General features: G+C 36.0%; 1 protein-coding gene across 3 annotated transcripts in view; it reads right to left on the bottom strand.

Annotated features, from left to right (window-relative positions):
• Positions 1-27,346, bottom strand: part of MON2 (MON2 homolog, regulator of endosome-to-Golgi trafficking) — an 80,698-nt gene that overhangs the window by 31,477 nt on the left and 21,875 nt on the right. For all 3 annotated transcript variants that reach the window (XR_014688596.1, XM_084506565.1, XM_084506566.1), the window contains exons 6-26: positions 27,011-27,108; positions 26,298-26,423; positions 25,342-25,536; positions 24,455-24,579; positions 23,972-24,111; positions 21,314-21,467; positions 19,893-20,125; positions 18,521-18,602; positions 17,651-17,832; positions 16,224-16,336; positions 15,912-16,016; positions 15,591-15,671; positions 15,431-15,504; positions 15,262-15,352; positions 13,823-13,924; positions 10,454-10,564; positions 9,476-9,651; positions 6,805-6,967; positions 6,033-6,326; positions 5,060-5,258; positions 3,561-4,189 (exon numbers count right to left, since the gene is read on the bottom strand). Coding sequence is in view for 2 of the 3 variants with exons in the window: in XM_084506565.1 (XP_084362691.1) it covers positions 3,561-4,189; positions 5,060-5,258; positions 6,033-6,326; positions 6,805-6,967; positions 9,476-9,651; positions 10,454-10,564; positions 13,823-13,924; positions 15,262-15,352; positions 15,431-15,504; positions 15,591-15,671; positions 15,912-16,016; positions 16,224-16,336; positions 17,651-17,832; positions 18,521-18,602; positions 19,893-20,125; positions 21,314-21,467; positions 23,972-24,111; positions 24,455-24,579; positions 25,342-25,536; positions 26,298-26,423; positions 27,011-27,108 (3,473 nt within the window). In the remaining variant the exon portion in view is untranslated. The remainder of the gene's footprint in view (positions 1-3,560; positions 4,190-5,059; positions 5,259-6,032; positions 6,327-6,804; positions 6,968-9,475; positions 9,652-10,453; positions 10,565-13,822; positions 13,925-15,261; positions 15,353-15,430; positions 15,505-15,590; positions 15,672-15,911; positions 16,017-16,223; positions 16,337-17,650; positions 17,833-18,520; positions 18,603-19,892; positions 20,126-21,313; positions 21,468-23,971; positions 24,112-24,454; positions 24,580-25,341; positions 25,537-26,297; positions 26,424-27,010; positions 27,109-27,346) is intronic.

Here is a 27,346-nt window from a genome sequence, read left to right on the forward strand (position 1 = left end):
TGCATCATTAATGGCCTTTCCCTTTTCCGCAGCTTCCCGCAATTCAAAACATGTCTAATGCCCAAAAACTTAACCTACATTACGAAGATAGTGGAACGCTGCTCCTCCTAAGAAAGCTGTCCTTCTTGCAAGTCCAAGACTGTACTGACCTCATAAAAAAGGCACTTGAATGCTAGATGCTCCCCTGTGTGGCTGAATGCTGAAGGTTAATTGCTGCTCTGAAGTACTCGACACACTGCAAGACCATTTCAGCGGATATGCTGCTGCACCAAAGTCACTGCACTAAATCTTAACAGGTTAATGCAAGATAATATATGTAAGAAATTATTTTATATAACACCACATGGATTAGAAAGGGAAAAAGAGCATCCAGAAATTCCTGTATGAGTTTCATACAGATCTAACTTATGTACATATATCTTCAACATCACCATTACCCCCAGAAGACTCACTTAACATCTGTAACGGCAAAACTTCAAAATAGGCTTGCTGTTCATTCATGCTTGTTAGATTTTTATTATTGTTATTATTACTCATTTTAGGATCAGAGCTTCTGCAGATGCTACTTTTTCTGTACTGGTGAACAAAAGCAATAACTACTACTTAAAGATTATGCACCAGTAGGTTCTTATTCTTAACATTTTATGAAACTCTCATAAAAATTTTGTTTTACAAATAGAAGCATTTTCTATCCACTCTACTGAGGTATTTTCAGCTCTTAACATCACCTGTACAATACTAAAAGTAACTGACCTGGTACTCCATCCTTACTTTGAAAAGTCACCTATCTAGAGCTGATTTTCAAAGGCGTTTATGTTTCTGACTGACACCACGTAACTTTTATCTAAGATTATGAAAAATGCAAAAGTGTGTGATCAAGGATGCTGAAAGTATTTTTAAGAGCTGCTTATAAAACAGAGTAGTATTTACTGCATTGAGTGCTTCTGTTTACATCCTTAAGTAAGGAGACACAAAAAGTAATGTTCAGGCAACAATAAAATGCACAGAAAACCTAACACATAACACTTGCCTGATCATTGCTTGCTGTTAAACAATGGATATGGTACTTTAGTTTTAGAAGTTTATGCTCTAAAGCATTCAAGTACAAACCTTCAAATTTTTGTATAGTTTGAGATTTATCTAACTGCTCCCAGTGCAACTACTGTCATAGACTACTGTTATTTTTACAGGTCTCAGTGGCTAAGCCTGTGCTAACTCTGTTGTACATGTAAATATATCCTTGAGCAATGTACCCACAGCTCAAGAGGTTTATGTTCATATTACCTACAGAAGTAGAATTCAAATGCATCTGATAACCAAATATGTATCTCTGTTCCTCTGTCTGAGGAGCCAGCTGGCTCACTGCAGCGTTGACCTGGAGTGAATGTAGGTGGGCAGTGAGCACAATCACAGAATTCAGGCTTGAGCACAAATTTTAGCTGAGCTAATACAATGAAGCAGGCATTTAGACTACAACAGTGGAAGACTAGTAAACAAATTCTAATGAGGAATAAAAAAGAAGATGAACAAAGGGTCTAAAATGGACTCAATGCGTGGAGATCTGAAACAAGAACTAAGCTTGCCTTCTATTCCTGTGTTGTTGCGTTATCATGTCCTTTGCTAGTGCAATCACACAATAAAATCTCTATCAGGACAGCCAGGGGTTCAGTCTTAACATATCATTTTCCAGCTATTCCAGCTGCAGCGTTGTTCCAGAACTACTTACAAAGTGAAAACTGACCCAAATCTTTCAATGTTGACAAATAACACAACTTTAACCTGATCCCACACTCAAACATTGAAGAAGCAGGCAAATATTTACATGCTCTTCTTTAACTATCCCACTGGAACCTGCGAGTACCCCTGAGCATTAATTCATTTCAACACAGGAAAAAGACACTGTGGCATCCAGCAAAACCACTTCACAGCCTTTGCTTCACACATAGCACTGGCTGACTGCCTTGCCACATGAATTCTACTGGGTTACGCAGCCCAGAGGGAAGCTCATGAGACTTCACAGAACTTGCTAACCTCCAAATATCTTTTAAGTTAGTTTTTAATGATCTTAGTGATGTTCTACTAGTAGTATTTGTATATACACCCCAACTATGGGATGTACTGTTTGATATTAGTGTACCAACGACTTCCCATTTGTGTTTTCAAAGGCTTGGACCTGTAATGTTAAAATGTTTCTGTTTCTCATAGGGCTTTGTTGCAGTTGTTTTTGCTGTTTTAGAAAACTTCAGCCAGAACAGTTTAGCACCTTGACAAGAACAAGACTAGAAAAAAACGTGCAGTTTTTCCTCATTAAAATTTGTGGAAACCTTTTCTGTGAAAAGTGCCAGAAGCCTGGCTGAGCTGCTGGAATGGAAAGGATACAAAAAGGGTAAGCCTGATTGGAATAGGGTGATGGTTTAGTGGATACAATTCATCTTAAAGCTTCATGTTACATATATTCCCACATACAACACTGAAATTTAATACCAACTTTGAATCTTATAGTTCTGTTCTCAAAATACATTCATATTTCTTAAACCAACAAACTAAAGGTATGACTGCAAGATAATGATTTTGCCTTTCTTGTGGGGTTGAAATAAGTACAACACAAGCCAACCCTCACTAAGCAAAAAGAAAACAAGACACTGAACCGCTACTCATTAAGTAGGCACTATACATGCTTTGAGCTGAATGAGACAGGATCCTGTCTGACAAGAGAATTTTTAAAAAGGTATGTCCATGTAGTTAAGCAAAACAGTCTTAACATGAAAGCCCAAAGTGAATGAAGTCAGGCGACATGGACAGTTTTAATTCTGGCATTTCTCAAGTTTTTTTCTTAAAGCAATGCCTAATCTAAACACATGATCTCATTCATTATCAACTTTGTTTCTTTTGAATAAATGTTTTCTGAATGATCATATTTGCAAGGTCTTTTACAACTCCAGCACAAGAAAGAATACTTTTATGTTTTTTTACTATCTAGTAAAAGGGCACCCTAATTTGCTGTCTACAAATTAATTTGCATGAAGAGTGCTCTTTGACGATGAGTTCTACGTTAAGAATTTTTTATGCAGAGATGTGGCATTTTCTGTAAATGACTAATTAATAAGAGTTAAGCAGGTAGTCTGCTAGAAACCTTTTTAGGTTTTATGCTTTGCATGTACTCAAAATTCTCATGATCATCACTCTTCTAGACTCTGTTTATGGTAGTGCCAGGGCAACATAAGGAGTACCATTTGGGAGATTATTTCCCCAGTTCCATGTACAGACACTCATAACAGTACAATACTTAAACATTAGCTAGACCAGTAAATGGATATAAAGGTAGCACCACACGTAAGGTATTTCTGCAATCTAGCAAAAATGCATTCCATAAAGATTACACCACTCCTTTGAATGCGGAACACCTGGGTCACACCAGGAATGGAATTCTGATTGTTATAAAACAGCACACTGTGCAAATTTAAATAAAGAAACACTAAGTCACCGCACTATACTTCCAAGAAGAAGAACTGAGACAGTGTAGTTTACCTTTCACCACACATTTGAAGTCCCATTATTACCTTTTGTAAAACATCTAAAGCTGTAAGCACTGCTTCCTGTAAACTTGTCAGAACTGCTTCAGTATAGGATGGAAGGATGAAAGGGGAAGCGTCAGAACTGATCGGAACTGAAACAGCACCATGCAAAATGACACCCAGCTTTTGGAGATCATCCATGCTGAAACCAGTTTTGATGTGTTGGTAAAGGGCTGGGAATATTTGAATTAAAGCTGTAAGAAAAGGCTGGCTGGGAATGAAAGTCAATTTATCAAAATTAATCGGAGGCTTTGTACTTTCTGAACCAATCCTATACCAGCTGTTCCAAGCTGCCCACCAAAGATTCAAATCTTCAATCTCGTCTGTTACTACAGGTAGTTCAGATCCATTGTATCTTCCCATTCTTTCCCCTATGGAGTCAGTTCTCATGAACGATCTGCCAAGACTAGTGGCAGTTGTTGTCCCTACCACCACAGGTACAGAAACATTGATAGCAGGTGGTGTGTCAGGCTTCTCTGAGTCTCGGACAGGAGAAACGATTTGTAAGATTTCCTGGAAGCTTTTCAGAGCAGCCAAGGAAACTTCATTATTTTTGCTGAGCGCTGCTGATTGGATGTGATCAAGAAGGACATCCCAGGCTTGTGAAAAGTCTCCTATTAAAAACAGAAAAATAAAAAAAAAAATCAACTTGGTACTGGCTTGCTATTTCACTTGCCACCCCATTCCATCTCTGAAAGGCTGTTCATGTACTTGTTCCTCTAACACAGAGAAATTTCATGAGGTTACAGGACAGCTTCAATGCCTTTCAAAATATATCAATTTGGTTGTAACTAAAGAGAATGAATGCAATAGACAAATACACAAATATGAAGATTGCAATAATAAGAGTGTTTATGCCAAAATTATTCAATATATCATATCACAGACTGGAAAAAAGCGCAAGTTTTCTTTATTCAGGATAGTGAAAAAAGATGTTCTTATGCACAGCAGATGCCTGTTGATTTCAAAAAGTGTTCAGCATTCACAAGGAATAAAGGGTCAAATCTACGGTCATGTAATGCATTTTATAAGGAATTTCAAAATTCTATGATCATTATCCTGTAGAGAAAGATTTCATTTTTGCAGTTTGAGGTTTTTGTTAACCTTTCATTAACCTGTGTAACCTTAACAAGACAAAAAAAAAAAAACACCTATATTCTGGCAACCAACTAAACACAAAAATTATTATTGCTATTACTATTGCTATCATGCTACTGTAAGTTAAAGTTATTTGGCACGCAGCATTGTGACTACTGAGATTTCATCTCAAGTACCATGACATGAAAGATGAAATCGGTATTTAGGATTTTTAGCTCTAAGGAGCACGAATTAAAATTCTATTTCTCATCACATTTGAGGTGAGACAACAGAAACACACCTCCAAGCTAAGATTAAGATTCTTGCCTGGTACTGTAATGGCAAAAATATCCAAAGCTGGAAGTTCATTACTGTATCTTTCAGTAATTTTAAACCATAAATTTTACCTAAAGGCTGCAGTAAATATCTCCGGGTGTTAAATATTCTTGCAACTCCAGCCAATGTTAACACCCATGTCTCTGCCCATTGTTTCTCAGCTGTATCCCTTGAATGATGGATGAGGATGTTCCCTCCTCCTGATTCAATCTTCTCTTTGTCAGCTGTAGTAGAAGATTCTCGAACCCTATCCAAGAGGTGAAATAAAACCTGCAACAGTCAGAAAAAAAATAAAAAAGGAGCAACTTTTAAAATAACATTGTTGTATTCTCAGTAAAAACAACAAAAATAGTAAATTTATTGTTATCCTTTATGTCACTGTGTCATCTTGGGAATTCCCTTATTCTACACAGTCCCTGCAACAGCTAAGAGTACTCACCAGCTAACTGATGTTTACTTAAGAAGAATTAGAAACAGCATGATCAGAACCACTGAGAACAGTGTCAGTACTAGTAACAGAAGGCTACTGTTAGAGATCTGTACTAATGTATGGATCTCAGATACCTCAACAACAGATGCAGTAGGCAACAGACTCAACCACAGCCCAATTTTTCCACAAGGCACAACCAACATGACTGTGATCCAGAACAAGTTTCTAGACCCTCTCAAAGAAGAGAGACAAAACAGAGGGCAAAGCAAAGCTCAATCTAATATAAGATCAATCCAATCAGATGACTTTCAAATGTCAACATGTTTTCACACAACAGGAGGAGTCTTTCATCTGTGCAAGAAAGGAATAGCCCTTTTATACAAGTCCTGTGTAAGAAAGAAATGATCAAGATAAGAAAATTACATTTTGAAAGAGGTTTTAAGGACAAGAGAAAAGTATAAAAAAATAAAATGAGAAGTCAGACTTCTGCAACCATATGTTATCTTTAAAAGAATGTTAATAAACTAGCTAACGGATATTGAAACAGTGTGCCAACAGTTACCAGAATGAGAATTAAGTTTTAAAAACCTTCAGAAGAAGCTCACACGACATACCTTCCATATCACTGTGTGCCACGTTGAATGTTGCAATAAAGTTCCGTGAGCACCAATAGTGGAAAACAATGTCTGCCCAGCACTCTTCCTAACTGCAGGTCGGGGATCCACACAGAGTTCTCCAAGTTTGGCATACAGACATAACCAAAGACAGTCAAATGGTGGTGCAGGATGAAAAGGTCTGTTCAGCACTACCCCCTTTTCTTCTGCCTGTTTCTGTAACACTGCTTCTTCTTTGTTTAGTTCCTTTTCAATTATTTCACCTCTTTGGAAAAAATAATCGGAAATATTCCACTAGAAAATAAATAAGACATGTTGTTGCACAATAAAAATATTACAACACACTTAATGATCATGAAATAAATTGTTTCGCATTTTCACATTTAAAAGTATTTTATAAGGTTCCCTACACTGATGGAATAAAATAGCACATAAACGCTCTAAGGTACAGAAAGTAATTTTCTTAGCCTTAGCTTTTAAGCCACAAATACATGAGATATTAGAAAAAGGAAAAGTTTGTATCAAAAATGTGATACTGGTGAACATATTTACAACACAATACTATTTGTTTTATACAACCTTGGAGTCAGGAAGATTAAAGATAAACTGTGCTCATTCAATTTACATATGATTCCAAATGACTGAATGGGATGCCAGTAACAATTTGAAAAATGGGCTTAGGCTTTCATTTGTAGAACAGACTACAGACTGATTTTCATTTGGAATAAAAAAAACTGGAAGCAGCATCATTGTAGGCTAATGTAAAACTCACCAACAAACCAATTGAAGTTAAGCTAATATTTAGCTCTTGGTTGTGAAGTCCAAAGCTTCCTGCAACTTCAACAACGATCTGTAGACAAGTGCATGGCATTGTTGGAAGAAAGTCTGTCACAACCAACTGAAGACACTGGAATGCAGTCCGTATTAAGGACTCTCTTAAAAAAACAAAACAAAAACAAAATACATACACACACTCTAATTTCAAGTTTCTTCAAGAGCACGGAAACTTTTTGAATACAGTACATCAGGAGATAGCAATATTAGAAAATAAATATATATATATATATATATAAATTTTGAAATGGATTTACAAGATTTAAAATGTTTCAACTAAACTTTTTTGAGATGTGACATTCTGTTTAAGCTTCAACTTAAAGTATGTACCTAAAGTATGCCAAACAGGTGGGAAAATGTATTTTTATTTATTAGGAAAGATGTATGCTAATATAAAGGTAGTCTTACATGCTTCAATATTATATCATGATAGTCAAAGTACTTTGAAAATATCTGCCATTAAATACGCACTTAATAAATACTCTGCCTTCAGAATTAAATTCTGAGCACAAACAGATAAAATTAAAATGTAGTCTGGAAAAGGGTTGTGAGAAGGAGTTCTCCATGAAGGAAGACTATCCACAACCAAAATCTTGTTTAGTGAGAAACAAAATGAAGGAATCATAAAAGAGCAGTGGAGTATAGGTAAATACAAAATAGGGAAGACAAACTGCTACTGCTGTATTTAGATTGAAGTACAGTTTTTATAATGCTTAATATTTAACGTACAAAAGAAAAATCCAAAGGTTTGTAACACATAAAATGAGTGTTCTTCAGAATATATATTCCAGGGGGGGAAAAAAAAAACAAACAAAATCAGAGTAGAGATGTCAATTACTTATTTCAGAATCCTATATAAAAGAAACTTTCATTTTTTTTTTTTCTATTAATTCAAAATGAACATCATAGGTGGACCACTGTATTGTAACAGCCAGACTGAGATGGAAGCCAGAGAAATGCACACAGAAGTTCACACGGACAATAAAAGTATAACTAATAATTCTGCGTAATAATATGCATACTGCAAATAAGCACCCATCCCACCACATTAAGACCAAAGGATATATCCTTGCTAAACTTATGGAGGAAATTTTCACACACTACTTTCCTTTGCATTCATTACATGAGTCTATGAAGTGAAACACACCCAAAACTGCTGCAGTTCCCTCTCCACTACAAAACTCCACAGGTATGTGATCTTCAAGGACTCTACAGGAAAAGGAAAGGAGGCAGGAAATGAAAGTATAGTTACACAGCTCATTTTGAAGAACTGCAATAATGGGCAAGTAACCTCTTTTTCTATATTCAAATGTAAGGCCATTAGAACAAATTCAAAGAAGTTAATTTCCCAATTAATGTCCTCACATTACTATGCATTTGGAGAAAAGTTTCGAAGTTCTTCATGCAAGCTGGAACAGCAACACAGCTGATCAAAATATAAAATTGTCCTTAATGTTATGGATAGCCACCCAAAAGGTAAATACAAATGTAAGAAGTAGCTCTTGAAATATTCTGCAGTGCCTTATCTATCCTTAAAATAAACTGACAACCCACTGAAAAGGAAATTCTTCAAAGGAAGATTTCCTTTTGTTTTGCAGGCTAGCATTGTGCAATCAGAAGTGATTTCAGGATCAGTGGCTTTCAAAATGGCATCTTCTGTATTTATAGCAGCCTGCGAAGACATTTTGGAATGCAAATGGATTTCTACCCTGGTCTCCAGGAAGTTCTCTGAGCAGAGGGAAGACACTTGTGAATAAAGTCTAATAGTCAACAGCTTATACTTAGAGTATGGATAGTGCCCGCATTTTGAGATCACAGCTATAAGTAAAGCAAAATATTCATTTGTTTCCCAAGGAAAAGAAGGCTTGCTTAATGTTTTTTTCCTACAGTAGTTGATATGAGGTGGTCAAACAATGCTATGTGTTTGAAGAAAAGCATTCTATATTCTTTATAGGAAGGGAAGCATGGCTATCAAAAAGAGAACGCTCGCAACCAAGTATGCCAATATCCTTGGGGATTTTGGCAAGTATTACCATCAGAGCAAGCAATACTGCTACAAGAGAAAAATCCTCCAAGCATTTGAAGAAAGGACGGGACTTAAGAGGTGCTCGTATGGCCAGAAGACAGAAACTAAAATGGATAGAAAAGAGATACATGCCAAAGTGAATTCTTTCAATACCCAAGTTATTTGATGACCTACCATAGTACACAGAGTCATGACTAATACCAAAGAAGGAACAATACAGTCCAAGCGTGTGGAAATAGTTCTTGATGCTTACAGTTCCAGGGTCAGATGTTCATTCCACTGCTCATTTCAAAAGAGCTTCTTGCAACTTCACCTCTTACTTTCCCTTGTGGGCAAGAAGACCAGTCATGCTCCCTAGCTATAACAATTATTTTGGTCTTCTGAAAGAGTAAGTCAGTAAAATAAAAGCATGCACTACATCAAAAATTACCAAAACTGTCTGTTGAGTAAAATTATTCATAAGCTAAAAATGAAAACAAAAACTATGCTATTATCAAAGTAGTTATTAAAGTATGAAAATAAAAAGGACTCTTTCTGCTGTTGTCATTTTACATGATTTTAAAATTTTATTTTGACCACTTACCCCTGATCACTTCGGATTGCCCCCATGACTCCAAGGACCAATGGCCAACCAGGTCCTAAGCTGTCACCCTGACTCTGCAAAATCTGTAGCACACACTCCAACTGCTTGATCCTGATATCAGGATGACTAATATTTGACAGTTCCTTGAGTGGATTCAATAAAAGCAGCTGCAGTCTCTAAAAGTAAACAGTAAGTTTTTATCAACCTTAATAAGCTTTAACTGATTCTTAATTATTTTAATGTGTAATATGTGAAACCATGTAATACCAATCTAAGATTCTTAAGAAGATGTTTAATGCTGAAAGTCAAGTGTCAGACTGGCCCTTCTAAAAAAGCTCTTTATAAAGGATCTCAGCAGGAAATCTGCATTTTTTCTTTGTTTTCCTACCAGGTCTTCAGGTTCCTCAGGGAGCAGGTATAGCATGCTGTCAGAGTTGCATAAAAGTCATGCAACTTTATGCTCATTCAGGAGGACCAGACTCAGCTTCCTACTAAACAGACCTTGAACATACTATCCACTGAACCTCAGTAAAAATATTAGAATGCTTTGTTAATAATGCGTTGAATAGTTGTGATTTAGACGTCTAGGCAATTTATTTTTTTACATGCCACTACATCACAAACATACTTCAAAACATTCTGGAATTGTTTTGCACTCATGAGGGTGATCCACTATTTGTTCTAACAAACAGATAGGATATGCAAGCATCACCACTCTTTGTTATGTATGAAATGAAATGTTATGTATGTTATGAAAAAGGAAGGAGAGGGTAGCTCATTAGAATGCACGAGGTGATTTTCGATAGTTATAACCGAATGTTACAGCTGTAGGCTTTATAAACTCAATGGTAAAATTGCTTTATGAATGCCTCCTATTCACTGAACTGGAGAAAACTTCCTCTAGGGAAGACTTTGATTTTATGTTCATTGTAAGTTCCAGAAAAGGAGGAAAGCAGTTTTTCTGTAAACTTATTTTACCTGATTCTGTGATAATGGAGGATCATGGCTGAATGTCAGACCTGCTTTAATGAGAGAAGTTAAAGCCTCTGCTCCCCATTCTCTCATTCTGGAGTTGGGATGCTGACAGACCTGAAAACAAAAGTGTTCTGTTTAAAGGCACTTTTATTTAACCAAAACTTGAATATATATAATATTTAAAATTGGTATGTAAATTGTAGTGGACCTTAACATACAATAGTTTAGTAAAATATTTTACAACTATACAATAATTCTCTAAATGTTAAATTTAGGTTTAATAGTAAAAAAGATAATACATTTTTTTTTGAATGGACATACCTTCTGAATAAGGAAGCAAAAGGAAGCAGTGAAAGACAAAGAAGGAAACAAATTGAAAACAGCAGCTCAAGTCAATACACTCTCCAAAATCAACATACTAACTGCTGTTTCAGATACTGATAGACTAAAAGGTACCAAACAACTCTTCTTAGATTTAACTCACCCTTAAGCTACAATAGAATTCTAAAGTTTCATCTTTCACACACACAGCTTAACATACATAATCACATAAGGAATCATGATATTAATCAACACAATAAGCGTCTACTTTTCAATGGTCCCAAATACAAAAAGTGACTACTTACTGAATATAAAATAAGTGTTTATACATCAGTATTTCAAAAACTTGACAAAACAACAGTGAATGCTATTTCACACTTAAGTTCAAATATCTTCATTCCTTTCTCTTTTTCTCCTTGTAATCTAAACCTAATATTTTTTCCAACAGTTTTTTTAGAACAGAACAAAATAAAAACACTGTGCAAACCCATTGCATAGATACACAGTATGAACTGTAATCCTGTATCTGTTGCCCTCAAATAAATAAAGTATCTACAATCTCATTGGCCTCTATATAATTTTTGATATCCACCCTTCCAGCTCTAGCTCTGATGGTGTGAGAACCCAGCACTTTTCAAAATCCAAGGCAGGATCATAAGGAAGGCAGGTGGTTTGGACTGGGTTGGTGGACTGTCTCCGTATTGGACACTAGCCAACCTGAAAAGGAGAGCTATGCAGAAGAGGTAGCTTCATGTTAAAAAAAAAATGAAGAAAAGAAATAGCTATTCTACTGATCTTTTTTTTGTTACTTTATGTAAGATGATAAAATTTGAAATACTTCATTGTGCTCCGAATCTTATCAGATGATCACTTTAAGAGACAGAGAAGAAATTCGTCCCTCAGGCTGTTTTTAACTGAATTTGCAGCTGGTGCTCTCTCCTTCCTCACTGTACCACAATGACAAAGGTTTAAAAGTAAATAAGGCAGTACTTTAAAATAAATTGATATAGACTATGCATTTCCTACAAAACACTGACAAATACCCAAAATAGATAGCAGACTGAACCAGATTGCTTACTAGATGAAAACATGGTGTCCCAAGATGTGGATGGTGAACCTTATTGTCTTGGAGATGAAGAATGGACAAGAGAAAGAGATGCCTGTGCTTTAAGTCTTTAAACCTTTAAGTATCCTTTTTTTTTTTTTTTTTGCCTAGATAAAAGATTATGTGGAGATGATCTCCATATAGAGGTGGCCAATCCTTCACACTGTTTGAAATAATAGAGTGGTTCGAAGGAAGCACCTGACACTCTGAAAAATGAAGAAGAAAATCTCTCTGCTTGCATTGGGCTTACATCACAAGGTTTTGTTTGGGGTGGGAGGCTGCAGGGATGCCCTCTGTGAGAAGAGACCAGGAGTTGCCCTGTGGTGGGCACTGCCAGTTCCTGCCAGCTTCAGCAGGGACCCACTCCTGACCAAAGCTAAGCCAGTTGGCAATGCTGCTGGCACACCTCTGGGACAGTGTACATGTATTTAAGAAAGGGCAAAACACATTGTGCAGCAGCTGTAAGAGAGAAGTGAGAAAATGTGACAGAAAAAAAACCTCTGCAGATAACAAGATCAGTGAAGGAAGGAGCAGAGGTGCTCCAGGCAGGCAGCAGCAGTTCCCCTGCAGCCTGTGCAGAGAGAGGCCCCTGGTGGAGCAGGCTGTCCCCCTGCAGCCCATGGGTCCCACACGGAGCAGATCTCCACGCTGCAGCCCGTGGAGAACCTCATGCCAGAGCAGGTGAACACAACCTAAGGAAGCTGCAGCCCATGGAGAGGAGCCCATGGTGGAGCAGGCTCCTGAGCAGAATGCAGCCTGTGGAGAGGAGCCCACACTTGAGGAGGTTTTCTGGAAGGAACTGCGGCCCATAGGGGGGCCCATGCTAGACCAGTCCTGAAGAATTGCAGCCCGTGGGACTCAGTGGAGCAGTTTGTGAAGGACTGTATCCCAAGGGAGGGACACCACACTGAAGCAAGGGAAGGGAGTGGGAAGGAAGGAGTGGTGAGAAAGTGCTATGGACTGTCCACAGCCCCCATTCCCTACACAGCTTGTGGCTGAGGAGGAGGTAGAAAAATCGGGAGAGCTTGGGAAAAGGGAGGGGCTGGCCAGAAGGTGCTTTTAGTTTTGGTTCTCATTATTCCACTCTGTTATTAATTGGCAATAAATTAATCTTCTTCAAGTCAAGTCTGTTTTACCCATGACAGTAAATGGTGAGCGACCTCCCTGTCCTTATCCTGACCCATGAGCTTTTTTCATCATATTTTCTCCCCTTGTCTTACTTAGAAGGGGGAATGAGAGGGCAGTGTGTGGGCACTTTGTAGCCTGCCAAGGTTAACCCCCTACAGTCCTTTACTCTCTTTAAATCTAACCCTGTTCTTGTATCTCACTCTTCTAACTAGCCCTGTAGAGAATTAATAAACGTTACAATTACATTGTATATTGTCTGTCCTCTGTTTTTAGTTTCAAATTCAAATTCAGAATTTAAGATTTCTTCCTTGTTGAAACACATTTTTCATGTAAGAGTCAAAATACTTACTCTACAAATTGAAATGGGATTATGACACCTATGTTGCCAGTAGTCTCTTTAAGAAACCATTTTAAATGTTAATTTACATTTATTAAAAACAAAAAAACTTCATTAGTATACCTAATGGCTTCAATCCATCTGGTATGGACATAAAAACACATCTTAAAATCTCCCTAGATGAATCCCAAATAAAGCCTGTTTGTGTTACTGTAAGTAAAACACGTACATATAAAGATCAACAGCACCATAAAGACAGTCAGTAAGAAGTATAAAATACAGGAATTTAAACATTTAAATTAACTTTTAAATTCAAGCTGTAATGCAATCAAAGTGCAAAAACAACGTGCATAAAACAGAACACCCAAATAAATACACTTCAGATTAAAAGAAATATTTACTCTTTAAAAATGCATTGCCAAAAGGTCTTCCTTATTACAAAAACTAAGTTCTAGTACAACTAATAAAAACAATTAGTTACCTCCAGGAGATGACCTGTCAGAGGTCTCCAAAGGATCTCGATCCTGTGCATGTTAACCAGTCCTGTTTCCAGTAATTTAGCAACAGCAAAAAGCGATGGTTCCTTAGTAAAAGGGAATTTGAACACATGACTTTGAGGTAACTTAGGTAACATCAGAACCTTTCACTACATTCTGATTTGTAAATTAAGATTTAACTAGTCTCCACTGGAGTACTGCATTTCACAAGCTGTTGTGACAGCATTCACAGCCTAGGTAGTATGGCTGGGAAGCTTACACAGCCTCTGCAGTACTTCATGAGAAGCCACAAGGGGGTAGCAACAGCCTATCACAAACAATACTTTTTTCATATATTTTTAAAATAGTTTTCTGCAAGTTTGTACAATAAGCCAGAGCCATAGTACTCCTTTCAAAACTCCCATTTTTACATAGTCCCCTCTTCAATCAGTTTTATAACATATTTTACTAGCAAACCAGCCTTCTTTCCATCACAACCTTTAAAGTTAAAATTGTATATGAACAAATAATGTAAAACATTTAATTTAGGACTCCCCTTATGCTTTATCTTCCATCTGCTTCATGAATGCCCTGCAGGAGTATGGTACATTTCCCATTCATCAAATACACATGCAAATATTTATTATAAGCTCCAATAAATCAATAGACATATATTCAAAATTTACGGTTGCACTGGAATTATTCTTCTCATCATTCACATTTCTGCTGATATTTTATTCTCATTTTCAACTGATTTTAAACACACAAAAGATCTTATTTTAATTCATTATCTTTTCTTTGTCTTGTTACTGCAATTGTCAAATGTTATCAAGTATATTTTCTGTCATCATTATCTCTAGTGTAATAGATCGAGTGAAAACTTTCACAAATCCTCCTCTGAGATTAGATTATGACTAGAAGACACATTCAATTTTCTTCAATCACATGGTCTTTAAACTTTCTGAGCTAAGGATTATTTTCTGAGGCTGACAGGAATACTACAATTTTCCCAGGCAAATGAGAATTAACGTTTACTTAATATCTAAATTGTTATGCTTTACCTGAAGCATACCATTAAACAATTTTGAAAATTAGCATCTCACAGAACATACTGTGGCAGTCAGAATCCCTGTCCTCTGAAATTACAGGGACTTTTTAAATTTTATCCATCCATGACCTGATAAATGGAAATACATGATATTCCTTACTGAACAAAAACCACAGCAATAACATGATGAGAGTGTCTACAGGATTTAGTAATCATATGAGCCATTATAAACAATACATTCTTTGGTTCATATATTTTTTTTTTTTATTCTGGAGTAAAAAATCCAATGTATTACTGTTTTAATATTAGAAATAGTTAGCTTAAAAGACAAATGCACAAGTTATCTGCTTTTTTCACAAAAGCACATAAGAGGAAAATAGGGAACTCTTTTTATACCTTATTGTTTCCATAGGCCATATCCATGGCTTCCAGAGACAAGGAGCAAAGGGCATTTATTAAGTGATGTAAAGACACATCATCAAGGTACCTGAAAAATAACAGCTATCAAAACACAACCAAGTTTGATACACATACATTATTTTAATTATAGGATAAGATTTCTTACTGTGAGCTTTCAAAAAGCCTCGAAAGTATATTGGATATAACTGGTAGATCTGTCATAACTGCTGTGGTCAGAACCTTGAAAACAGACAGATAATTATCTTATAGGTTGCAACAGAAAATACCGCATAATCATTAACTATAAAATGTACAATCATGCTTACTGTGCTGGGTCCTTCCACAGCTCTTCCAGGTTTTAAGGCACCCCCAACACCAGGTTTCAGCCCCAGAATCCACACAAGATGCTGAAATACAAAAGGATGATTTTCAGCAGAAAAGCTGAGGTGAAACAAACATTCTACTCAAGTTAGCTTACAGCCTTCCAACTAAACAGAATTCAAGGAAAATGCTACCGTACTTACTCAAGACAATTCAAAGTACACCATGAATAGATTATTATTTTTTTTTTTGGTTAGTCACATAAAATCTCAAAACTAAAGTACAAAGAAATGCAAATAAGAAACCATAAATATTTTGTATCATACCTGAAGAGTAGCCAGGACAAGTTGCCATGATGTACCAAGAACAGCTCCATGGCAGTGAGCTAAGTTGAGTAATGTCCTCATACATTGAATATTTTTTGAAGTCAGCTGGAAAGAAAAAAAAATCAAAACACTTTTTTTATTATTATATAATAACAGTGTTTCTAGGTGAGCTGGTTTTGGCTGGGATAGAGTTAACTTTCTTCATAGTGGCTCACACACTGTTGCATTTTGATTTTGTGATAAAAACAGAGACACACTGAGATGCAGAAAGGAGCTGGTAAGAAGGACACATCGTTTACAAGTTGTACTTACCATTACTGTTCCCTGTGGCTGAAGAGCTAAGGGTTGCCCTACTGCTACAACTTGCTGATGAGACTCACTTGAGGGACTGATCATTTGAACATTCTGTCCCTGAATGGAATATGCTAGAGAAAAATGAAAAAAAAAAAACAAAAACAAATTTTAAAACCAGTACTAACTGCAGTAACAACAACCACCACTGCTGAGTGATGGCAAACATACTCCTAACAATGTTTTCACAGTATTAGTTTTAAGATAGCTTACAATTCATTGAAATACTTAACTGAAACCTTTAGTTATATTTAGATTATTATGTCATTACCTTATGGGGTTAAAGGAACTAGTAGTAATTTCTCCCTCTCTTTTGCAATACGTTAATATATTTGGTGTCAAGACTAAAATATTAGTGCTAAAATGCTAAGGTACGAGCCTCAGATTGTCTTAACTCAGTCATCCGTGGTTATTAACTATAAATGGTATAACTGTGCGCTACCATTCTGCTAGTGCCCTCAGATTTAAGGTTTCACAAGTGCTACCTAGTGGAGTATTCCCAATACAGGGCTATAGGCAACCCTTTTTATAATTCACTTGTTAAAAGAAGAGTAACCTAAGTTAAATAGTATTAAGTTCACTGCTTCAACTCCACAGAGATTAGTGTAGCTCAGTCACATGTACTGCTTCACAGACTTGTGATCTAATAATACATTTAGCTTGTGAGCTGGAGAAAAGGTTCCATTCTTTGTTCTGATACTATGGTATTTTTGTTTCACATTAAGAGGTCTAATATTAAGCCCATCTGCCTATTCACCACGTAGTTGCAATTCTGGCTACACAGAAACTAATTTTCAAAATCAGAGATAGTGTATATCCTCACATGGCATGCCCTGTGATTTACAGCATTATCTCAGAATATAGGAAGCACCAATTGAATCTCTTGGAAGCTCAATAGAGCTCAGAACTTAAGACCTTCTATTTACTCAGTAAGTCCTCCCAATCACTATACAATTGTAGAAAAGACCGTAACACACCACAAATGTAGGATCTTCTAGTCAGATACTAATTATCTGAGTTTCTTGACAGGGACTTTTTTGGAATTTGAATGCCTTAATTACATATTCTGAGAGATCTTCAGGATGACAGACAGATCTCTTTAGAATATGAACTTCTGATATATGCTAAGCATCCAGGGAAGTTTTAGGTTGACTAGAATGATACATATCAGATGCTGCAAGACTAAATAGTTCTGGAAAGGAGGCTGTCTAGAACCTGACTATAGATTTTGAGTAAATTTAGTACAGCCAAGTGCTATATGCCAAACAACAATACTGTTGTGCATCTTTGTAATCATACCCTGATAAAAATATGGGTACAGATTTATGGACAATATACAGAACAAAATTAAACATATTTAAATAATAAAGAAAAATCCATATACTTACATTTGCTGGACAGAGCAGCAGTTGTGCTGTTTAATACAGTAAGGGCGTAGTGAGGAGGCAAGGAACCTTTGCAAATGGCAGTGATAAAGGCATCTCTTGATGTTACAAGACCCAGTCTTCCACAAAGTGCAGCCATGGTCAATTCTGCTTTTAGAATATTTTCAGTAGCAGCTTCGTCAGTGCTGAAAAACAGTACACATTGTTCAGTAAAAATTAACCCATGGCACAGAAGGCAGCTAACCAAAAGTGAAATCAGTGAGAACTCATACTTTGAAATTGGCAACACTATAAATACTGAAGAGCAAGTGTAATCAATCAACAGAGTTCTCCAGATCCATTTCCTATAAAACTGGTCCTTAGTTATGAATGACTTCGCAAAGGAAACTATAAGGAGATACTAATATCAGAAATTAGTGTCTGATAGCAAAAGACTCTTTGAAAGCAACAATAAAGTTACCAAAGTTATTACTTAATAACCAGCTCTTCCAATTGAAAAATTGTACATTAAAACAAGTACTGAGATATTATTTATGCTTTTATAAACATTAGTCACAACATGAGTAGTATCATTTCAACATGTTTTAACATTCATAGTAATAAAGGAATAAAATTCATTTAAATAGTTTAAATGCAAGTCTGAAAATCTGATTAATTTTTCTATATTGAAATATTTTAAAGGTTTATTTTAGTATTTTGGGGACCTCCATGTAGTTTACTTGTAACAGATCAGTCTAACCATCACTAACCCATAGATGCCTCTCTACTTATGCACTACAAACAGCTCTCTCAAACAACTGTCAACCAATATAAAAACTCAGTTCAAAATACAACTTGGAATTGAAAAATCAAGACAAACGGAAGACCAAATACCTTGCATCAAGTAGGAGGGATAATGCAGCAAGAAGACCACACCAACAGGCATTGACCATTTCTTCCCAGACAGCTCTGTTAACTTGAATAAAATGCATATACTTGTTTATAGTAGAAATGCATAATTGAAAGTTATTAAAGACAAATATTATCATGAACATTCAGTGTTTGCTACCAGAACTTTTCAAGTTTGTGTACACACATATATATGTATGCACAAACACATATGCATGTGTATACACACACCATTACCACTTAAACAGTCACATTTAAAGTAATATTGCTAAAGCAAAAAATGTCACCAGTGCAATGCTTATTCTAAATTACATTTTAAAAATCCTATGAAGGTATATAGAACTATTTTTAATCTCTGTTTATAAAAACAAACAGGCGTAAGTTCATAAATGCGGGACATTGGGTAAACAAGAAATACACTACTGAAATTTTTCAGAGAAGGAAAAATCTCTCTCCACTCACATTTACATTTCCCCAGGTTCTTAGATATTTTTTTCACTTCTCTAGAATAAAACCAATATAACCTAACAGAGCTATAATCTGCCCATATGGATTCCCACACTCCTCCCTCCCTCTGCGAGGCCATGGCAAGCCCCCAGGCACAGCGTGTGCTGCCTGCAGCACCATGGAGAGCTCTGCACTGCTGAGGCCGCAGACCCTGCTCCAGACAAACCCATTTCCTCTCCCTTCTGCAGCTCTGATGCCTCGGTCCAAACTTCAGCTCTAGAATCTCAGCTTCCTTGTACACAAGCCAAGATCACTTAATACCCAAGTCTTTTTGTATATACATATACAGAGTCCTCATATGCTATACAAATACGAGCTGTAGTTGGTATTATTTCCACTTTTAAAGAAGGTAAGTTCTTCCTAAAGTTCTTCCTAAATAAATACTTGCATCTTATTTAAAGTCTTTCCATTAAAACATTTTTCTTTTCATCTTGCTAGTAGAAATAAAATTTTCTGTAATATGGCCTTCACAGCCACATTTCTTCCATTCAGGCTGTCCGTTAAGAGCTAAGGACACAGGAAGGCAGAACAGTAGTTCTGGAGAACAGAGTGTCTATTATCTCCCTCACATCCCACTTACATGGTATTAATACTGTAGAACAGCATTAACACACCATGAGGAGTGTAGGGCTAAGGTGCAAGAGGACAGAAACAGTGTATCAGGTCAAGTTTTTTAAGATAACTGCTGCTCTGTTACAAAACAAACGAACAAACCAAAAAATCCTTACTTCATTAAAAGTTTTTACATAAGATTTCAAAACAATAAATTCAAACAACAAAGCATCAACTCTCTTACTCCTGCTACACATAAAATTATTGTACGTTATATAATATTTGCATTTTCAAATACCTAGCTCTTTCTCTGATTGGTCAGATACAGACTGCAAGTCTTGCCGCTCTGTAGCTTGTGCTGGTAATGAAGTTGTCTCTGTCGTGGTTTGATTGACTGTCTCTGCCTCTCCCAGTTCTCCTTCAATCATGGTAGTGATACCACGGACAAGATCCAGTAAACAATGAAATGCCACCGACATGGCATAGCCTTCAGGAATTGTAGGTGGCTCTACTTTGTCCAGCATTTCCAAACTAAAAAATTGAAAGCATGACAAGCAATCATGTAATAGTGCAACTGTGAGTAAGAACATCGACAAAAACAAACGTTCTCAAGAAAGTCAACTACTTGACTATAAAGTCACTAATGAAAAGAGTAAATGAGACATTAAACAAAATAGTAAATGAAAGGGTACAAACACTGAGTACAGTATTTAGACCTGCCAATAAATATTTTAAGACATTAACACACATAAGCATGTATCACTAAATGAATTATTCTAGCTTCATTATTGTTTCATTTATAAGGCTGTTCCAAAGAACAGAAGCACATAGGAACAACAGAGATGTTAGGTCAGAAAGTCATGACAGTGTAAATATTGTTAGAACAAATTGATAACAAGTCAGATGTTTCATGGTTGTTACTTTCAAGTCCATACAATGAGTCCATACAAATGGAAAAGCCTGCCATAGGAAGATAATATATGACCAAATATCCATCACCTATATGCACAGGTAGACAATGTAAGCTACTTGTGCAAAGAGGAAACATTTACATGATTCACTGCTGTATTCATACAGCATTCAACATCATTATTCTGGAACTGCAGCCTCATTGCTACTTTTCTTCATATTTTACCTTAAAAGCCCATGAAGAACTGCTGGGTTACAAATCCAATAAAACTGTAGCTGCCACAGCAGCAGTGTCTGCACAAGGCAAGGTGTTCTGTTACAGAAACCACCTGCTACCCCAACAACTACTATTTCATGATTTGCTTTACAAAATGTTGTTAGATGGACTAGGCGTTCCTAGTCTACATACTAGCTACAACATACCAGACACTTTTATACTGTAGTGCCACTATTCCTTTCTGCCCAAAAAGCTTTCTTCAGGCTTAACGTCCTTAATGTTTGTCATTGCAGAGCCCACCAGAAGACATTCTAAAATTGTTATACACTATAGCAAGGCCTAAAAGAGAAGAGTTATACAACAGTATGGTAGAAAAAAAAATAATCCAACAGATGCTAGAGCCATAGGGGATATTTGGATCAGAATCCAGAGCATTTGGACAAAACCGTTAAAAATCAGACCACCTCACCACACAAGAAAAGCCATAAAATGCCAGCTAAACGAACACCTCAATAATCACTAACATAAAACAAATCCTTAGACAAATTATAAATGAAAATATTTGTTACAAACAAAAAGATAATGGTACTTACTAGGTAGCTTTAGCACTGCCTTGTACTGTTACATTCAGGATAGGTATCCAAGTTCCTCTGTACTCGAAGGCAGGTAATACAGTTGCACCGCCCCCCATTCCAAGCACTCCAGGGTTTGTCTGTGCTGATCCAGTGCTCCCAGATGCATTGCTTCCTGTTGAGGAAACCAAAGTATCAAAATTAATCATTCTCACAGTGTAATTTCAGTGATCAGCAAACATCCTTTTTTTAAGTTGAGACGTAGATTAATCTGAGATGCCCTGCTCAATACATCACCATCACCAATACAAAAAACTATTTCTGAGCTCCCCCTGCTGTCTACAACATAGTATTATGTGGAAGTAATCAGTTTAAATGGTGTAGTGGATACCAACTGCCCTACTTTCAGTCAGAATAAAACGTTTTGTGAAAGGCATAGCAACAGCAGCATGCATAAATCACTGAATAAAGTGAACTTAAATAGACTCAATGAAATAATACATATATTATTGAAGTTTCAAACATATTTAAATAAAATTTAAGGACTATTTGAATAGTTGCATTTAGAAGTAGCAGAAAAGTAAGGCTAATCATTCCAAGAATGAAGCTTACTGCAAACTAAAGATTTCAGTAATGAAAAGCCACAGAAGAAACTCAAAGAGAACTCCAGTGTGTGAATTTGCTCCATCCCAAGGTACAAATTAACATCACCAGGGAAGAGCCAGCAATGTGCCAAACAACAGCTAGGGTGGAATAAATTTTGGTGCCAATGCAAGAAGCCAAAAATACAAACCAAACAAACAAACACAGATGAAAAGACAAGGAAGTCTGTATATATACATTTCCTGTACATATAAAGAAGTCTGTATGACTTTTTTCGTACAGAAGAGGTATACATACTAGGAGTAGGTACCGCATGTGCAGATTCCCAAAAAAGGTGACTCACAGCACATAACTTCAGAACAACTGCCATTTTGGTGTGCTCTCTTTTAATTATGTAAAGAGGCTAAACTACTAATCCAGACAATATGAATACATGCAAAAACATATGGGAATACACTTCAATACAGTAAAGCTCAACAGGTTAAAAGCCAATACCATACTGCTAAACTGGTCAACCAAGCACTGCCACTGACATGAACACAACTGCACTGGTGCTGTTTTCTGTGATCTCACCAAGCAGTCACACTTATAAACTATTTTTTTTTAAATCATCTTAACTCCTTACAGTGGTAAAAAGGCTTATACTAATGAAATAGTGACACAAAACTTGACGCAGTTTTCACCTTCTCCCATGAAATGGCTACCCATTGCAAAACTGAGGCTCTAAAGTCAATCACAATTGAATAAAACAGCCTGCTGCTACAGGACTACCACTGCAGCCAGAAGATTCAGTTCAAAAATTAAGCATTGGTATGTTCTTTGTTAGAGGTGGCCACAGAAGGAAAAGAGGCACAGAGAAATGCATAAGAAAGAGAGATGAAAAATGCTCAGATGAGAGGAATTGAAAAGGTAAAGGAGAAACAAACTGGAACTACAATCCAGAAAAATAGTGACAGCAGTAAGAGTGTGTCCCTTCTGCAGTGCTGTTTCATGCAAAGAAAAAATGTAAGTTTGGAGGAGAATGAGTATTTGGTGAATGGCTTCTTGTGTGTGTGCTGTGTGTCATATGATGAAAATACGCAGTTTTATGCTTTTCTAATTTACTTAAGTGCATTAAACTAACCTAGAAGTAATAGAATTCTTCTATCAGCTTCTATACAGATAACTATCAAACAACAACATAGATTTCTTCACATAAGCAATGTTAACACTCACTTGTAATTCAAACTTCATGAGGGAACGCTGGGAGGTATGAGTCTAAACACAGACTTTTTAATGTTTGCTAATTTAGTAGTAGACATGAGAGATAATAAACATAATTAAAATATAATTATCTCTTTTAAGAAGGCATGTCAAAAGACACCCTTAGAAATTCTTATGTTGTTTGTTGCTGAGGTTTCTGCTTCCAGAACCCTGGGAATAAGCAGAAAGCCCTTATTGAGATGTGACTACCTGCAAAGGGATTAACAGGAAAATGATTCTTCCTTATGCCAAATACAAATATACTATGTGAAACACCACAACCCCGGCTGCAAGAAAAGATAATTAAGTTTAGTTTCAGTAGGCGACTTTTTTCAGCTTACAGAAAAAGCTTATCCATAAAGCACAGATCCATCTTTTTACTCTTTGGCTTCCTCAGTCCAATTTTGTCCCTAAAAATCCAGAAGAATTTGCTATCACCTCTCAAAAGAGGAAGGAAACACACTATCTAACTAACTTCAGTTGCACACAACCCTCAATGACATCCACCCCAAATCAGACAGAATTCAGTCAAGTTTATACTAGTCAGATATTAGAAATACATCCCTCATAATTTCCCTCAGAAAAGCTGCAAAACAAGGAGCTTGTAGAAGCAGATACAGATAGGTAGGACTGCTACTCTGCTGGCTGTGAGCAGTCCTCTCCATGATACAGATGCATATGTAAAATCATTTTGTGTAACAGACCTGAAAACTAGCTTGTCTCGAGCTATCACCTAAATGAATGCTGAAGTAGAGAATTGTATCAAACCAAATAAATTCTAATGTGATCATTACAAAAAAAAAAAAAAAAAAAAGAGTAAGGACAAAGCTTTACCAGTTTGGTTTGGTGTCACTGATGTATTCCCTGTGCTTGGTACAAGAAATAGTGACTGGATGAAGGACCCCAGAGCATTCACAATATCACGGAAAACTTTTGTGGAATGTTGCTTCATGTCATAGGATTGACAAAAGGACCTGAAAAGTATTTTAGGAAATATAATAAACATTTGACAATTTGGAGACTAAAAGCACATTTTAACTGCAAATATTTAAGTGAATAATAAGCTTCAGTTTTAAGTAAATGTTTCTTTGATGCTGGTGAGACAGAGGGTTTGGAATATACAAATAACTGTAATTCAGTCCTTCCTGGATAATAAGTATTGCCTACTGATTTATACAAAATTATCTTTAATAGTTTATTGCATGTAAATTTCAAGATTCAAGATATTCACGATGTTTTAGGAAGCGTTTTCCACCAGAAAAAAATAAAAAGATTTCTTAAAATGTAAGTAAAAGTGAAATTTGATGTATGTTATACCTTAATAGCTGAGGCTGCACACAAAGCCTGTGAATAGATTCTACTGCAACAGCTCTTAGCCACTGTGGTTTGTCTGCATCCAGAAACTTAACCAGCAATGACAGAAAGATCTCACATTCTGTTACCTAAAAAAAAGATATAGTTTATAGCCATTAGATAAAAAATAAAAAGCCTTCTGCAGAACATTTTCTCCAAAAATCTTCTGTTTCATCTTAGGAGTCTCATCTTTGTGCAAATTTTGCGCAGGATCTAAAAAATACCTTCACTAAGTATTTACTCAAAATTATGCAAAAAACATACCTACTAATCTGTTTTGCCAAGCTAATACATATGCAATTGTATTGAAAGAGTTAAATTCTTTAAAGATATTTCAACAAAATTCATAAACGTGCTACAGTAAACAAATGAAAATGAAAAAGAAAAGAGCTTTTTTTTTTTTTTTTAAAGCAAATACCTAAAATTTGGGAGGTACAGAACAGCTGAACATGTGTTTTTAATGAACATTCTGTAAACAGCTTTAGCAACAGGAATCAAAAACCTCTTAGCAATTATTGTCAAAATGCAGTAATCAATGCTATCTAAAGCCAGAGAAGCAATATAAGAAGATTAAAAAGGTTCCCAAAATCTTAATTGAAAGAAAGTGAAGTATAGAAAAGACAACAGTTAACCTACTCAGAGTATTTGTATAAGCCCACATTTAATAAAATAATATGTGTAGAATACATGTAAACACAAACACACATAAGAGGAAGACAATATTTAGACTTTTCTTCCCTCAGTATAGGTCAACAGTTCCCAGCAGGTAATTAATGCTATTATTCACCACAGTACTAGCATATATCTAGAAAAAAAAGAATTGCATAAAGAAAATTTGAACATAATCTTACCAGCAAACTGTAAAACTGCTTAATCAAAACAGAAACTACTCTCAGCAAACGCATACAGATGGGGAAATATGGTTTTTCCACTGGTGCTGGGGAAGATGATGTGCTAGAACCTTGTCTGAATTTGATATTTGGGGAGAAGAGCTTTATAACAAGAGGGCATACCCTTTCTTTAAGAAGAAAACTGAATTCTTGATGCTGAAAGAAAAAAAAAAGCATTTTTCATAAATTATAAACAGACACACTTCAGTTGCCTTCAGTAGCTCTGCTTATGCATGTTATTTACATTTACTGTTAAGATAAAGTACTCCGAAGTCACGTAAATCTTGGTATAAATTAAAAGCTCATGGAATGAAAAGGAAGAAAGACAACATTTTAAAGCTACCAAAAAAAATGATGAAATCACACAGTCAAGTTCATACGTACACTCCTCTTCTTGTATTTTGCAAATTAAAATAGCCTGCTAAAACATCATTTATTATATATTAACCTTCTTAATTTCTCTAATGTCTGCCAAAATGGGTTACTGTAATATTATGGTGCCTTTATGTATCGTAGATGCACACAAATCATAGTTGTGATTGCTACTTCTTTGCAAGTGTTGCAAAGTTACAGTTTTCATTGAGATACTACAAATTAAATTACAGTGCTGTATCCATAAGTGTCACAAATGATACATGATAAGAAAACACAACTCTGGAGGGGATGCAACTGGCAAAATAAAAAGTGTTACATAGTATTACATGTTCCACAAAATGCACAAAGTATGAATGATAGAAAAAAGTGGACAAAATGCATGCAATACGTCTCTATCAAATAAAAAGAAAAATCAAGCATAAAAGCTACAGGTCCTTTTGAAGGTAGTATTCCCACTAAATTAAAGAGAAGTTAATGATGTGTAAATATTACTACACACGTAAAGAAAAGACTTCCTAACTTTCCCTGCAAGAACTACTCACTTGTAAAAACACTTGTGGAAAGTCATTGAGGACTGACTCAAGAAGTTCAAGGCCAAACGTTCGGGTCATTTCCGTCATACCCACGAGCCAGTAAGGAGCATCAGCATTAACTAACTGACAAAGATCCTTAAAAAGAAATACAATAACATTAACATCCTCTGCACAGTCTTTTACTGTGATAATTTTTGAGTCTACAAAAAAATCTGCTCTCTGACTCCTAGTAATTTTCCCACTTCAACATAATTTTTCCTCAAATATTTTACTTAAATTATTATGAAATAAAAATTGTTTGTTAATTGACTGGTATCCTTGTAGTAATTGTGTTTATTCTTGCCCTCAAAGATATCTCAAAATTAATGAATTTGCTAAGACAAGAAGATTTTTATTGGTATGAAGAATGTAAATTATTATTTTTCATTATACATTCTACATTAATATACAGTACCAACACAAGAACTAAGACTGTGGTAGCAGTGTTTGGTGAAGGCAAATAAGAATCTCAAAGTTAATGCCAACACACATGCTTAGCTTTTCCAGTCGTCCCTCTCAGATACAGCATATCATTGTCAATTACAATAAACACACGTAAGACGGCCTGAAGCTCTGGTTAAGGACCTTACCAATATGCCAACAGCAGATTCTGAGATTTCTTACAGAGACACAGAAGCACCCAATCATAACTGCAAATGTGTAAGTATATGCTGCCCAACTACCTGAAAAAGCATATATGCATCTTTAGCACATGGCTTCAGTGTACTGACAGATCTTCTGTTACTATTTCCTTGAACCACAGCTGGCTGTTCGATCGTGTCTGTATAAAAACAGAAGTCAGTTTTGTTAACAACGGAACTGTTCAAAATCAAGTACATATTAAGCGTTCTTACAAAGAGACCCTAAAAGAATGGCCAGGCAATTCTTCAACAACTTACCATTTGTAGAGGAATAAGGATTAGATTGAATATCAAATATCACGAATACCAAGTAATTCTTTACAATGCACGTTCTCTTGAGAACTGCTACTGTCACCCATTTCATGCTAGGTAATCTAA

This window comes from Aythya ferina (genome assembly GCF_964211825.1).
Source record: "Aythya ferina genome assembly, chromosome: 1".
In the NCBI taxonomy this organism is placed as follows: Eukaryota; Metazoa; Chordata; class Aves; order Anseriformes; family Anatidae; genus Aythya; species Aythya ferina.